The 15,978-nt window shown below is 36.0% G+C and overlaps 1 protein-coding gene across 3 annotated transcripts in view; it reads right to left on the bottom strand.

Annotated features, from left to right (window-relative positions):
* Positions 1 to 15,978, bottom strand: part of CACNA2D1 (calcium voltage-gated channel auxiliary subunit alpha2delta 1) — a 359,850-nt gene that overhangs the window by 23,269 nt on the left and 320,603 nt on the right. For all 3 annotated transcript variants that reach the window (XM_050986216.1, XM_030237746.2, XM_050986223.1), the window contains 10 exons: positions 15,289 to 15,360; positions 11,495 to 11,556; positions 9,755 to 9,831; positions 7,759 to 7,819; positions 5,965 to 6,062; positions 3,929 to 4,013; positions 3,653 to 3,715; positions 2,567 to 2,670; positions 521 to 607; positions 106 to 173 (listed from right to left, as the gene is read on the bottom strand). In XM_050986216.1, coding sequence (XP_050842173.1) covers positions 106 to 173; positions 521 to 607; positions 2,567 to 2,670; positions 3,653 to 3,715; positions 3,929 to 4,013; positions 5,965 to 6,062; positions 7,759 to 7,819; positions 9,755 to 9,831; positions 11,495 to 11,556; positions 15,289 to 15,360 — 777 coding nt within the window. The remainder of the gene's footprint in view (positions 1 to 105; positions 174 to 520; positions 608 to 2,566; positions 2,671 to 3,652; positions 3,716 to 3,928; positions 4,014 to 5,964; positions 6,063 to 7,758; positions 7,820 to 9,754; positions 9,832 to 11,494; positions 11,557 to 15,288; positions 15,361 to 15,978) is intronic.

Here is a 15,978-nt window from a genome sequence, read left to right as displayed (position 1 = left end):
CTATGCATCAGTGTGACTCTGGCACAAAGAGACAGTAAACCTATTTGCATCTGAAGCTTTGAGAAATGCAAATAAAGTTCAAAAAAGACTTGGTCAATTGCTTACCAGGCTCTTGATTGTGGTTTTTGTGAAATTTTCCATCCAGCTGGTTGCATCAATTTTTATTCCAACAACTAACAAGAAATACATGAAAGTTTTTTTTTTAGTAAAATGAAGGAAAAAAAAGGTAACTATAATCCTGAAAAGGGGGGGGGGGAATTATAAAGACCTCTAAATCACTGAACTGGAGAAAGATAAATTATGATTTTTGTTTTCTGATCACCAACATTGTTCATGAGACTAATAAATTAAACACTCTTACTCAAATGCAAACAGATTTCCACTAGAAAGATTAACACTGTCTCAGAGAAAATAATGTTATTATAAAGTTCCTTTGAAATCTCAATTAAATTTCCAATTTGCTGTTGAGCAACAACCAAATAAAGAAAGTGTTTCAAGTTTCAGTACCACTCTGTCTTACCTGCTGGCTTCAGAAGTTTCCCATCAACTTGTATTTCTACAGCCTTGCTCACCATAATTCCTGATTCATAGCTATTGGCACCACTTTCTGACAGTATGGAAGAGGAGAAAAAAACAAACAAAAAAGAAGTTAGCATGACATGAAAGCCTCTTCCTCTGAAACTTAAATTTATTATTATTCAAATACCAGAATGATTTTAAAAAATCCTTGTCCAAAAGCACTGACCCAGGTGCAGAACACCATTATCACCTGTGATAGCTTAGATCACTCACACTGGCAGGACTAAGAAATATTTTTGTTTACTTTTCTTCATTTTGTTCTTTTTTACTGCTACATAAAGTTACTATGGCTTTTTCTTCTGAAAACAGAGCCATGAATGCTCAAACACACGTGAGCAGCCCTGTTAAAACCAGATCAGAACCAAAGATTTTATCCTGATGTTGTCTGTGTATTTTTCAATGCAGGGTACACTGACACCACTCACTAATGTACAATTTCTGCTCTGACTGACTTGAAGCTCCTTTCAACACTGCTTCATATGAAAAAGGAAGTTAAAAAAGATTCCCTGGAGCTGTTTAAGAAACAGCAAAGGCTTCAGGGAATTTTATTAATTACCGTATTTACATTTTACTGAGAAAAAATGCAATAAATAATTATGAAATAACAGTAATGAAGGATCCCATGGAGTAAGTGATTAGTGGTAGCATCTATTTTTTAACAAACTTGAGAAGGTTAATGTTACTGGCATCAATAAGGAGCACTTGCTATTGTGCTTATATAGGTTTTAATCGTCACAAAATCTCAGACCAACCAGTTTTGGTGTTGTTGTGCGCGGTCGGTTTCTAGTTATGTTATCTCCCCTGTTTTGTATCGTTCTCCCCGTTTTGTGATGATTCCCCCAGTTACACCCCTATACCCAGTTCGATGGTTCAGTCCTGGTTCCCCCTTTCTTTCGAATAGTGTCCTCCCTGTCTGGGCTCGCTGCCAAGCCCTTGTCTCCACCCCCGTTCCCCTGGCAACTGCCCCTTTTCGTTATATTTTCCCCTCCTCTCAGGCCCTGTTCATCTCCTGAAACCCCCCCCATCCTTCCAGAAACTTCTCCCTTCCTCAGGGGGTGATTGGGCCGGTGTTCCGAGCCCCTCCCTGACTTTTATATCATTAGTTCTTGTCCATGTCAGTTATATTCGATTCCCCTCCTCAGTTTCCCCCATTGGTTCTTGTACCTTTGTTACACCGCCTTTATATACTCCTGTTTCCCTTTGTCCTTGCCTTTTCCCGCCTGGATTCCCTGGAAACAATGAGACATTAAAACTCTGGACTGAACCAGGCGAGTTAAGACCCTCTTTTCTCTCCGGCTTCTCCACCTTTGCCACTCCTCTCGTTACTGCTGCCCTGCCGAAGGCGCTGCCCAGACGTCCCTGACGGATCCGGGTAGTGCCCCCCGCTGCTAGCTGCTGCTGTGCTCCGAGCTAGCCGCGGCCGCCTTCCCCCTCGCTCTCAGGAGGGGTGAAGTGCACTCGACGCAGCAGCGCAGCATTTTGGTAAATAAGTGCAATTGTAAATAGAATTCAAAAGCAAAGTTTAAGCTAAGTTGTGGTGCAGTGGATGGAGTTATGGACTCTGGACTCATGCCTGGTTCCCCAAGTCAGTGCTGGGGGTGCTGATACAGCATACAGAACTCAGCTCTTTTAGGACTTAAGGCAGTGTTCCTGTCTAGAAGTGCAATTTTATTTCACTTTCTGTTAAAATAATTCTGCCAAAGTATCTCTGTAAAGCAATGTTTCAATACACTGAATGAACACCAATACTCTGTATGTTTTCACTTGGGTTAATTCTGAGCACACAGGGCCACCAGAGTAGTTGACAAATTATGATGACCTTGTTTAGTGCCTCCTAGCTTTTCCTTGATAATGGATATTATCCCAAGATTTCCTTCCTTATGAAGTGTCATGCTTGAATCTTTGCTCAGTGACCTCACCTGGTATGGGAAACTTCCACTTATATTGAACTAGCTAGTTCTGACATTTCTGAACTCTGATGACTTACTGTTGTAGTATGGAGCTGTGAAGATATAGTTGTCATTATCCAAACTCCTCTTATAGAAGCTGACTTCATAAGTTTCAGCATTTTCCAACCAATCTTCTCCTGCCCTAAATTAAACAACAACAGAAAATACAGATCAAAAAAAGACAGTTTAGAGTCTCATTAAATCTGTGCTGTGGGTTGTCTTCTTTCAATGTTTCACAGCTGGAAAAAGTGAGATTCATTCTTATAGTTCTCAGGATGCGACAGTTTTCACTGGTTAAAAGACAGGTGTAATCATTAGAAAAACCCCAAACAAACAAACTTTGGGAAAAAAAAAAGAATTAGTATTCTTGGAAAACCACTAATTTAGTCTCACCACTTTTATATTTTTTGTGACAAATACAATTGCAACACTGCTTACAAAAAAATCTTTACAGCACATGCCATACTTTGAGCTTAATCCTAAAAGATTTAACATCATGAATAATCCCAAAATAGGAAAGAAAAACCACTTGGGAAGTAAAATTCATTGCCATTTTCACATTTTGGGGAAATAAAGAGTAACCTAAGAAAATAAATCAATTTGCCCTTTACCAGTAGATCTGTACTGGTGCCCTCACTATTCCCAGTCACTCATGGGGGTGTGTCTAGTTTATTGTATGCTTAATTTCACATTCCCTTTTTGTCCTCTGATAATGATACATTTTTCTTTCCTGAAGAACTTTAGGTCTGAGTCTAAAAAAAAGAAAAAAATATCACCCACTACTTTCCAGTATTTGCAGCCTGCCAAACAACTGAGTGCTTGGGAGTAATTAGAAATTAGCATGGCCCCACTGCTACTGCAAAGGCATTGCTGTTACTGCTACTCTGCACTGGGTAGAAACTTGGATTACCAGGGCCTGTTGTGAAAATATTGGGACAGATTAGTTTCAAGCAGTGACACAGGTAAAATCAAAGAAAAACAAAACATTCCACTAATTTCATAGCTATCAGTACTCATTAGACCCTAGGAGAACTGTAGCTTTTCATTCAATAAAGCCACTCTTTAACAGTGCAGCCTTTCAGGCTTCAAAATATCATATCATACTCTTTTGTAATAATTCTTACCTTTTGGGGAACACTCTAGTAATTCCACCATCTGTGACAACAAATTGTGCAACAACTCCATCACTGAAAATAGAAATAAGATTTAAAATGAAAACTGACTGAAATTCTCACAAATTTCTATGTCAAGGGGTTGCCATTAAAGTGCATAACTGTGAATAAATACCTATTCTCTGTAACATTAACTGCATATCTATATATACACAGAGATGTATAAGATTTTGTTTTCAAACTCTGAAATGCATGAAAAAAATCTCAGTCAATAAAAAGAATACTTACAGTGACAGTTTACTCCAATAATTTTGGGCCAGTTCATTTGTAAATCCTGCATCCAGCAAAACTCTAATGACCATGTCAGTATTACCTATCAAAAGAGTTAAAATGTAAGACATGTGTAACCATATGAGATGGAGTTTCAAAAAAAGCCTAAATTGAAATTCTGAGTTGTCAAGATTCTCCAGCCACAAAAATTGTGGCTGTTAATATTTGACATTCTGCCTAACTTCAAATTGTGTCAGGCAATTAGAGTTAGATAGTTGCCCTCACACTGTTGAGGGCACACTTAAACATTTTCTTTGCACCCTAAAAATGTGTCTTTGTGTCTCAGGAATAAGAAAGGTGATAAGGGTATAGGCCACAGCTTTGTAAAGCCTCTAAAACTGCAAATTAACCTATTTTTAATACATGTGCTCATTAAAACACTTTTTATCTCAGTTGATGAAAGGAATCAACAATTCCTAATGACATTCAACTACATTATCAATATATTTAGATCAATTAAGTCCCAGTCTCTCAAATAAAACACATTTGTCATCTGAAAATGGATACATGGAAATAAACTCATTTTGAATCAGTAGCTTGTACAGAGATGCCATGTTTCAAATTCTTTTAAAGGATGGTTTGAAGTCAGTGCTTCTCCACCATCTTTTTCAGTAACACTTTAGCAGAGTTACTGAAGATTATTTCAATGTGGGAATTTTATTTGGTATTTCTATTGAAAAGTGTTTTTAGCTGAGATAATTTCTATGGCCACTCAGACCTTTAATACAGTTTACACTGTTTATTTTATTAAGGATACTATTTTGAAAGTAACCTAATTTTTAGGAAAAAAAGAAGGAAAAAAAAATTGCAGCATATTCCAAAGTGAAATACAGCAAGAAGTGGATAACATTTTGGAATAATTACTTACTAAGCACGACTGTATACTACAACATCACTAAATGTGTCCTCAATATTTGCTGATAGTAAATATTACACAAGAATTTTCATTTATTATTCAATTTTATTAAATTATCATTATTGCTTTAATCACTGGAGATGAATGTTTTCATTTCCAAGACTGAGTCAAGGTATTCAAATAAAATTTCAGTCAGTCAGCAATGTGTCAATGAATAAGATTATTCTATTAAAAGCACACCAAACACCCACATGTGCACACAAAAATACCCTTTTGTGAGAAGATATCATATCTAAGTGGCCATTCCTTCAGTTACATGGTCTGGCAGAGAGAATCTTTCTGAATTGACCAGTTATCCCTGACAGCAACATGACAAAACAACTTCATGTAAGCAAAACAACAACAAAAAAAAGAGGCTATTCCAAGTATTTATAAATTATTAATAATGATAAACAGACATGAATGTACCAAACCAAATCCAAACACTGATATTTTCTGGAGAACAAGGCACCTTACTGATGGTAATAACTCTTCATTTATTCTAAACAGAGGTTGAGGCTCAACCTCCAAATGTGAATTAATCCCTTCCCAAAGCCCAGTGCTCACCACTGGATTTGTGGCCTTAAGCTTCTCAGGCCCAAGTGAGGTCTCTTTAACCAATTTGTGAACCAGCAAAATAATTTCCTTATCTTTTATTCTGGTCATTGGGCATTTTGGTCTTGGTCTTGTTTTCTTTACTTATTTAGGAATAAAATGACAAGAAAGCAGGTTGAAGATTTCATTGCAAGATTTTGAGTCTGTTTGAGACTTTGGCTGCTATGCTGAAGTGAGAAAATATAAACTCAAAAATATTTGTAGTGTATTAAAATAAACCAGTATTATTTGATGCTTCAGCAAGATGCTGAGAGGAATTATGGAAATTACAGAATGCATGATGCCCTATAAACTTTCTTAAATAAAGCCAGAACTTGAAAACTAATTTTACACTCTCTACCTTAGATAGAAAATCCCAGCACTAGATAATTTCTACTTAAAAAATAAACCCACAAAATTTGAGCATGAACTCTCATCCACAAGAAGAAGAATATTTGCCTGTTTTCCTAAGGAAATATTTCAGTGAGGTGAGAAGTGTACTTACATGATGAACTGCTTGGAGTATTTCTGTCAATAAATTCATTGAAATTTAACAGAAATTCGGTGTTGTTTTCTGATTTTTTTACATCGTGGCAGTATTCTCTGAAAAACAACAAAACATCAGTTTTCTCATGGTTTTTTCTTGTGCTACTAAAGCAGACAATTCAGGAGTCCAAGCAGCCTTTTTTTACAGCTATTTTGAAGTAGCTGGTACTGCTGTGTCAGTTGGCTGCCATGATCAGTATTTATTGATCACCATATCAATTACTCAGACATCTGCAGGAAATAAAGTGTTCAAACACCTGCCCAAGCATTTGTCAAGATTTGGGTTGCAAAAAAACTGCATGCATGAAATAGGGAATAGATTCCCAGAAAAAAACCTGAGGAGTAGTGTAGGACATATTAGGGCATCATTCTCTGGACACTAAAGATATGCCCAGTGAATTTAAATTGCTTCTGGATGAAACTGTACTGGGAAGAACCTGGGCTGCTGGTGAAACACAGACACCCCTTGCTCAACTCAGGCCACATTTATAGATCCTATCCTCTGAGAAGTTTTAAATGCAATTTTATTAGGGTACAAACCACATGAACATAGAAAAACTCTTTGTTTTGACATATGCAAAGCAGATGAACAGTAAACTCCTGTCCCTTGGATAATGAAATAAAGCAATAATCATTGGGCAATTCACTGAATGCAAGCAAGCAAAATAGAAGTTACTGGGCATTTTGGAGGCAAATAATATATGATGAATGGCATTAAACAACTTTTATTAAAATGTAAAGAGTGTTTAGCAGTAAAACAGGGGGCTCTCTTTTTAAAATGAGCTTTTCTATGAATTTAATTTTACACACAAAAGAAGTGTGCTTCAGTATTTCATATGACTAAGATATCTTAAACTTTATTTACCTTACCAAAATCCAGAGATCCCACAGACAGAATTTACCTTACTGTACCAATATTCACATTTTAGCAGAGCTACAGATCAAACAGACTTAGTTCTGTAGGACAGTAGGGATTTGCTGGAAATTGTAATTGGTACAATTAATTCTCTATAAATTCAGTCTTTCAGAAAAATCAAAGAGTTAAATTAGGATACATTTTAAGATAGAAGACTTCACAAAAATCAACCTATTCATTGAAATTGATCTATTAATTGAAATTTAAAAAACTACAAAAATTTATTGGATAAAAAAAGAATGCAGCAATTCTCAACTATCTTAACTGTACAGCATTTCATTTCTTTATCATAACTATCTGTTAGAGGAACTCAATTTTTAGGAAGTCTTTATCATACCAGTTTTCCTTGTAAACATAATTTTAAAAAGGGAAATAAGAACTGCAGAATTTCACATTAAAAACCCCAAATCCTCAGGAAACTAATGAAGTTAATAAATTTTCAATGACTTAATAGCTTTTATGTTCAATTGATTGAAAATTAACTAATACTTGAGCAGTAGAAAGCTTTGAAAGCCTTTGTCTTGAAGTTGGGAAACATGCTGTGGTCAGCATTATGAAACCTATTTTAAAAATAGTTGTAAAATCTTAGAAGTCAGAACCACAAGAAATGCCCAGGATGTGAATAAGTTTTCCATTAAAATATCAATATCAGTTTCTGCAGTACTCTGACTAATATGAGCAGAAATCAGAGCCTGAAGATGCTATTTACATTCCAGCATGAAAAAAGATTGATAATTTGTTACCAATTGAAGCTTTATCAGTCAAATCTGTATTCTCCATGTGCCAATAATCAGATCAGATGCAGAAATAACACTTATTACTGGGAAATCCACCAACCTGGGTGCTAAAAATGTATAGCCAACTTCATCAAAATGATCAAGCTTCAGTGATTCTGTAACTAAAAAGATGAAGAGTAAACACCAAGTAAGTAAACTGAACTTTTTGCCATTGTTTCTCTTATCAAACTATTTGGCTCACTTTTGCATGCATCCATGAATTTAGAAAGAAATGTTTGAGACACTTTTTCCCTAATGAATTCCAGGCTTCTCAGTATTTCACAACATAGAAGAAATTACTTGGATATTATATACAGTGTACAACTGGAAAAAGTAAGATAATAGCTAACAATTTATTTAGGATATTTAATTAGCATAGCAACATGAGATATTTTAAAATATCAAACAAAAATCAAAAAATTGAGACATTTTCACTAGAAGTAAACTCTGATACAAATAAATATTCGTGACACTGAGTTGTTGGAACAAGAAGAAAAATACTGCTAATATTTTCTGGAATAAAGTGTAAAAAAATCTCAATTGTAGTAGCATCACTGTAAATCCTACTGAAAAAAAAATGGCTTTAATAGATGATATCACTGAACACTGATAGGACCAGACAAAGAAGGATCAGAGATTGGCAACATATTAAAATGTGCATGAAAACAGAAAAATACTTCACTTTTGTTTTTCCTTTCTATTGCTATGGTACCCAATGATCATGAAGAGAATCCTGAGATGAGGAATACAGAGGAGAATATCCAGTAGGAATAGAAATATAAGTGAAAAAGATCAACTGCAGTAAACAGAAGGAAATTGAATAACAAGAATATACTTGCCCTTTTTGTTTTCCACTATCCATCAGAAAGAGAAAGCAGGGAAACAGAAAAAAACAGGGTAAAGCACAAGGGGTCACAAACCAATATTTTATTCAAACAGCCCCTTGAATAAAAATATTGCACATAGATTCAAAGGTTCAATTTACATACAGTTGTAGTCTGGAAAAAAAAAGACAAACACCTCTGAAGACTGAAGAATAGGTTCTTAGTTCTTTCTCAGTACCTCTATACACTGTGGCTATTTCAAGGGTCTGTTTTGCAGGTTTTATTGATAGAAGTGCAAAACCAGATGATTTAATTCATCAAGAGAATCATACTCTCTGCTTAACAACTTAAACTACTTGGTATTGGAAAAAGTTACAAAATAAATCACTGGTTATTAAAAGTTGCTCTATTCTTCTTCATATGTGGGAGCAAGGGTAGAGGACAGTGATGCAGTGCTAACTGAGTTTTCTCTAAACTAACAGTATCTATCCCTCTCTGAGATTTTTTGTATTTTCAAACTTTCTATTTGACTAAATACTTGTTCTGAATTTATCATAACATCTGGATAAAGTTAAAAGGCTGTGATTGGTTCTATTTTGTGTACTACCTAGACTACAGTTAAGCTGCACCTAACAAAAAAATAAAGCCTTTGAATACTGACATGTATAATTTTCAGCTATCACTTCAGAATCTGTAAATGGTTTGAAATCACTCTAATATAAACAATGCAAACTTCCACTAAAACTACTTGTAAAAGAAATAAAACCTAACTGGAACCCAAACCAAACAGGGCTTTCACATCGTTCTAGCAGAGATAATTTGCTAAATATTATACTGGAACTAAAATACAAAAAAAAATTATACTGTTACAGTCTACATCACTATATTTACTGATACAATAAGAAATTAAAAAAAAATAGTATCCAGACCCTTCAAATGACAGCAATAGAGAATACCCAAAGCAATGATTCTATAGGCACAGAGCAAGGGGTAGGGATTGTCATATGCAGAACATGTCAGTGGAACTGACATGTTCTGCACATATTCTATTTGTATAGAATATTTCTTGCACCTCAGATGTTACAACAGGTTAGAATCATTGCTGAAGATTTTGGGTACATCATGGTAACATCACTGAACTCCACAAAATTTATGAATTTCAAACATTGCTTTTTAAGTGAATCTGAGACTTGGCAACACCAGACAAAACGAGGGAATCTTTGCAGTACTTACATCTGGCTTGAACTATAGGTTCATCTATTTTGGCTTTAATATAATAAAAGCTGTATGATGGTAACACCAGTGCCAAACTGCAACAGAAATGAGACAAGTAAAGCAATTTGTTATTTGCAGCAGATTCTTAGTTTCAGCTTCTTTGTGTTTTGAAGGTAATTAACAATTTTGTAATTTGGACTGTCACAAGATGAGGCACACACACTGTGAAATAGCAGCCTCACACTAGGTAATAGACACAAGTACATTTATGCCAATCCTGATGGTCCCTGTGTTCATTTTCATTCTTATTTACACTTTTAAACACAAATGGACTTTTTAGCAGATAAGCAAGGAATTTCCAAATAACTGCAAATAAAAAAATACATGATTTTTGTATCTTCCTCTGACACACTTACCCTCCCAATATAACATGTCATGGTAATTACTGACTGCAAAAATATCACTTGGTGCTGTGCTGATTTGCACACATCATATAACCAGAGCCTCTCCCTAATAAAACCATGATCCATATTCTCCAGGAAATGCATCTGGCAATACTTGGATTCACATCCATTGCATTCAGGATTCAAAAAAATATTTTCTTTGATCATGCAGTCACCACCAACAATTATTGAACATAACTGTACAATAATATTTTAAGATTTGCAAAGTGTTTGCAAAGTTTTCTTTTATATGAAACGTATTTTTGTTCAAAATATGTAGGAATTATTTTTGCAGCTAAATTCTACACATATGCAGAAGAGTTCAGCTCTAAAAATGTATGTAAATGACAGGAGATATGAGTAATCATTAAGTAGGTATCATCAACCCCCAAGTAGCATCCTTAATTTTTACACTTGGATTACATCCATGCAGAACTGCAACAGTTCCTAATGAAGAGCTGCAGAAATTAACATTAAAAATCTTGTACAGTTGACCCATAAATGAGCTGACCTTTAGTGACACATTTGCAATTTATACAGAATATAAGTGAGATTGCTGAATATTTAGTGATAGCCTTTTTCCAATTCTCCTCTAGGGAAATCAGTGGCAGTGTACCTGCCATTAACAGTTACTGCTAGCAGAAATTGCTAATTAAAATCTATAATTTTATGTTTAATAAGTTTTCTGCAAGGATACTCTGAAGATTTATTGCTGTATCTCATGCCAGGAAGCTCAGGCAAAATTAAGAAGTCATGTAAATTTAATGTATTTCTCTAGTGATTGCTAGATGGCAGTCTGATAAAAACTTCCTTACAGAGTATAGAGGCAGTTCAACAGAAAAATGGGACAGTGAATTGAAGATCCTAGGTTTATGTTCTGTTGTTAAAACAGATTTGTTTGGTTTTACACTCAAATTAATGTTCGCATTCTCAGTGACTGTTCACCTGTGCAGAAGACAACAGAAATTGGATTCCAGCTTGTCTGAGGATTACTGTAATTCACCATAACAGAAATAGCATTTTATATGCTATAATAGTCAGAATTTGACTAGATATTTATACCATGTAGTTTTGAACTACAATAGTTTAACTTTCTTGAGACTTTGAAAACCTTTACTTGTTTTGGGTATATTAGGGAATGTTTCAAATTCCCTTTTAATGTTACAATGTTGTGTGCTTAAATGAATTTGAAATAATATATAACATCAGTGTCACCTTAGTTAGTATAAAAATTTTAATGCTAAAAATATTAACCAAAATTAACCAAAAAGACACTTAACTAAACTAAGGAAGTCAGGGGACAAAAATGAGTTACCTGTAATCAGTGCCATTCACAGCAGTCCATGTATATGTTCTGTTTCCTTTATCAATATACCTCTACAAAGAGATATTGGTGAAAAATGAGATTATTAAACTAAGGAGTTTCAATAATTGTGACCTTTCCTTGAGAAAAACTGTGTAAAATCAAGTACAAACCTGATGTATTTCTATTTATTATTTTGCTAAAATAACGGGTTGAGCTGCAACTCCTTTCCTTAAATATTTTCCATACTTACATTTTGCAAAAGAATCAACCATATAATTTTTATTGAACATTAGCAAAATTTAAATTTAAACAAAATCAGACAAATCTGACCTTTAATTTTCACATTAGCCAGACCTATGCAAACCTATGCCAATTTAAATTTGATAAAAAAATGCTTTCTCTTTGATGGATCATTTTGCAGTTAAATTATGAAAAGGTAAAAAAAAAACCCCTCAGTTAGAAAAAGACTTTGTAGGTAAGTCTTTAAGAACAAAAACACTCAGAGCCTGTCCTTACAAGTCACACCACCACTGGCTTAATGCATTTAAATTTGAATCAGAACTACAGGCACAGTCTGATAATTCTGATTGTATAGACACCCCCTGCTAAACTTAACATGTGCTTCTAATCCAATTAGGAAGGTCTTGAATTTGGGAAAAAATGTTGCATTGAAATAAATGTTTATTTTTAAATAACTTAATACATTAGGATAATCTTTACCATTTGTTTTCTTGTGGTATGAAAAATAGCATGATAGGCACAGTCCCACAGTTCCCCATAGATTTAATCATGAATCCACCTGGCTGACATTGCTTTACTCAGTTTTCCACTTTGAAAGCTGTAAGATTATGCCAGCTGCAACATATTATTACTTTAACAATCAAATTTTTGTAAGTGTGCCAGCAGTGAAGACTGTACAGCTGTTGCACTGCAACTTTGCAAACACTGGTGAAAGGTTTGCAGTGTTGCATTGTACCTGTGGTAACAGGTACACCACTAGGTTCTTTCTTTCCCTATGGTGAAAGGATAGTGAGAAAATCACCATGGCTTTGGAAAAGAGGTGACTTCTATGACAATAATAAATTCAAACCCTCTCATTACCTGGCTGCTGCTTTTCAGTAAAGCAGAACAGGAAAATAATTTAATAGTAATTTTTCAAAGAAAATGAAGAAAAGATAAAAGAAAATCAGAAAGAAGAGGCATTTAACAGTGTCTTGTACCCTGCTACATTTTATATTTCAGGTAATGGGATGGTTGAAGAGATTCCTATTGAAGCCTATTTTTACTTAATAGGCTAAAATCAGCCACTTGAACCTAGTGCTGGCAGTCCCTCCAAATCAGGCACAGAGTCATGGGACAAGGAAAAACTGCCCAAGGTGGAGGGAAGAGAAGGACTGGTCTGTATTTAAATCCTGTTGCCACCAGCATTGTCACAGTGCTTGGGAGCAAATTGGCTGAAAGCTCCCTTCGAAGCAAACCCAGCAGATAACACATCCTCCCACCCCAGCTCCCATTTACCTTTGCCTACTTCCTCAGTGGGCACTCTGAGCCCATCCCATCCCCAGCTGATCCCTGCCAAGGAGCTCACACATGGTATTTCAGCTTTTGTGACCCTCCAGTTTTCACTACTGCCCACCCCCGCTGCCAAATGTGGCAATGCTTTTGTTCCTATGGCATCTTCTCTGTTACATGGAAAGCCCCTGAGGCCTTGGGAGACTCCAGAGCACCCCACCCACATTTGCTACAAGTCCAGTCTCTATGCTGTAGTATGAAGTCATCTCCCAAGACACTGCTGGGGCCAGCTGCAACACAAAAGGAAAGCGATGCAAACTTAAACCAAAAAGCAGAACAAAAAGAACATAAATTTTCAGCCCGAAGACTGCAATTGTCAGTTCAGAGCAGCCGACCACATCAGCCCATTTTATAAGAAAATATATGAAGCTATCAAGTGCTAAGTGATGCATGGCTCATGCGTGGCCCGTGGTTTAAAGCAGCTTTTTTCTGGTTCTAGCAGCCTGGAGCTGGGAGCTGCAATGGCTGGAAGCAGTCATCACAGCCAGCCAGCTCTGGCTGCTCCTTTCTTCTCTCAGAGAGGTCTGGGTAGAGGAAGAAATCTTGGGCCATGGTGAAAGGGAAGGTGAGGATAATTAATTTCATTGGCATTGAGACATCTGGGATCAAAGGCTGGGGATATTTTATTCCAACACAGATTGTGGTCTGGGCCGTGTGTAACTGGCACATTCTCATGCACCCAGGGATGTTACATCCTCCCTCCTGCCCAGATACTGTGACTGACTTCAGCATTTGCAATACTTCCCTCCCTCTTTCTTTGGGCAAAGAGTGGCAGGACCAGCTGTTTCAGGTCTTTTGTAGAACACAGCCTGAGGAATGTACAAAACGTTTGCCATTAATGCAATTTCTTGTACAATCCCAATCATGTTACTGTATTTTCGTGACCTTCTAACCCTTCCTCTTCCAACCACCTACATAGAGCCTTTTTCACCCATACATCTGGAAAGGCACTCAAACAAAAGCATAAATCTGAAAATGTCCCAGCATGGAGTCTCTTCCTTCAGTAGCAGTTTATCCTCATCTCAGATGCCAGCAGGGCTTTGGACTCTCTGACAGTGGTTCAGGAACAACCCAGTTTCCCTTAAGGGAACAGACTGGTGGCATCCTAAACATCCTAAAGAGGCTCCTGACACAGGAGAGGGGGCAGAGCTGGCATCCACTGGGGCTTAGCCCCTCTGCCCCAGAAAACACCTATTTGTGCACCATTCTCCAACACTGGAACCATCCAGAAAAAACAAAATTTTTTCACACAGCAGGATTTACCCAGAGATTGTAACGCAGTATTGTAAAGCTTGCTTTAAGCATTTTACTGTGGGAAAGCACAAAACAGTAAAGGAGGCAAGGGCAAAGCTGATACAGGTCTCTAGAAGAATATGGGAAGAGGGGAAAGTCAATATGAATTAACTGCAAGCAATTCTTCTAAGTATTGTTATAGTGAGTTTATATCTATGGGTTGTGCAGTGTCTGCCAAGTCATCAAATTAAATATCTTCATTTGCAAGGTCAGAGCAAAAGAGTTTCAAAAAGCTGCTGTGGAACTGTAACTGTGGGGCATACTGTGGTCAGAACTGCTCCTTCAGCACACCAGTCATGATTTCTTCTCTCTGAGGTCCCCATGAAGTAGAGCACCCATGTAATGACCCATATCAAATTTGGGTATTTCCTATTGCTAGAAAACATCTGCTTATTGGAGAGAACAGTAGCAATGTTTTTCAGGAATAAGTATTTTGGACAAGAAAATAAAGAACTCAACAAGCTGTTAAAAAATACATGATATAACTGTAAGATGAATTTGCTTATCCCAAAAAGTCTTCATTTATGGCATAAAAATATTACTTTATTATTTTTTCTCACAACTTTCTTCCCATTCAACCACAATATAAACTACCAAACCCATCCTCACACATCTCTGCAAGCAAATTAAGCACTTTGTTTTGGAATTCATGCACAGAAGAAGGCTGGGTCCATTTCCTGTTGAACAGAGTGTAAGACCTCATCAACAACTGCCTGATTAATGATGCACCAAAGAAACCAAGAAACAAAACAATTCTTTTTTTCCTAAATACATTTTTTTTTTTTTTTACTATAAGCCAGTAAAACTAGCAGATCTGGAGGGGAAAAAATGGTACAAATTTTCATTACAAAATGAATATCACAGCAATTCACCTTTTCACATTATTTTTCTGGTGTGGTTTATTCCTGTAATTGTAACTCTTTGGGTTCCTATCTTACCTCATCTTGGGATTTGACCAGTGTTTCAAATGTTTTTTCTCCACTTTCTCCATCTATCATTTTTTTCCGAATCTATTGGCAAGGAAGAAAAGGAAAAAGTGAAATAAAGAGAAAAAGTGTAGGTGTTGCATGTAACATGAATAATCATTCAAGTGACCAAAGTATTTCTTAAAAACACAGAAAATGCTAATGCAAATGGAAGTCAAAAGTCTTAAAAAAAAGTTTTGTTCACAAATTTCAGATTTTTCCAATTAGAAGTTGTTTTATCCAAATATTTACTCAATCAGTAGAGTTAAAAAGCAACAATTCTGATATACTTTCAATTGCTGGACCATGCCATAAATCTCCTTGATGTTGAGCAGTGACAGACAGAGAATGAATTCTGTGTGCATGAAAAGAAGTTTTGCCTAGCATTTCTTGTGCCTCCCAGCACATCTGTGTGATTCAGGTTGGGGCACTGATTCACAGAAATACTTTTGTACCAGTTCAAGAGTAACTCCCCTCTGCAGCAACCATTTCAAAGAAACTTAAGGCAGAATTAAACAGATACCAAGGCAGGCTGATTACTGTCAGCATTAAGGAACAATTTTAGTGAAAAATATGTTAAAAATGTAAAATGTTTAAAAGCCTTTAATTTGACTTCAGAAAACTAACTAATTATCCTAAAAATTTATAATTCCAGAATATTAC

The sequence above is a fragment of the Serinus canaria genome, chromosome 1A (genome assembly GCF_022539315.1).
Source record: "Serinus canaria isolate serCan28SL12 chromosome 1A, serCan2020, whole genome shotgun sequence".
Lineage (NCBI taxonomy): Eukaryota > Metazoa > Chordata > Aves > Passeriformes > Fringillidae > Serinus > Serinus canaria.
The sequence above is the reverse complement of the archived record's forward strand: the minus strand, read 5'-3'. Positions and strand labels throughout refer to the sequence as shown.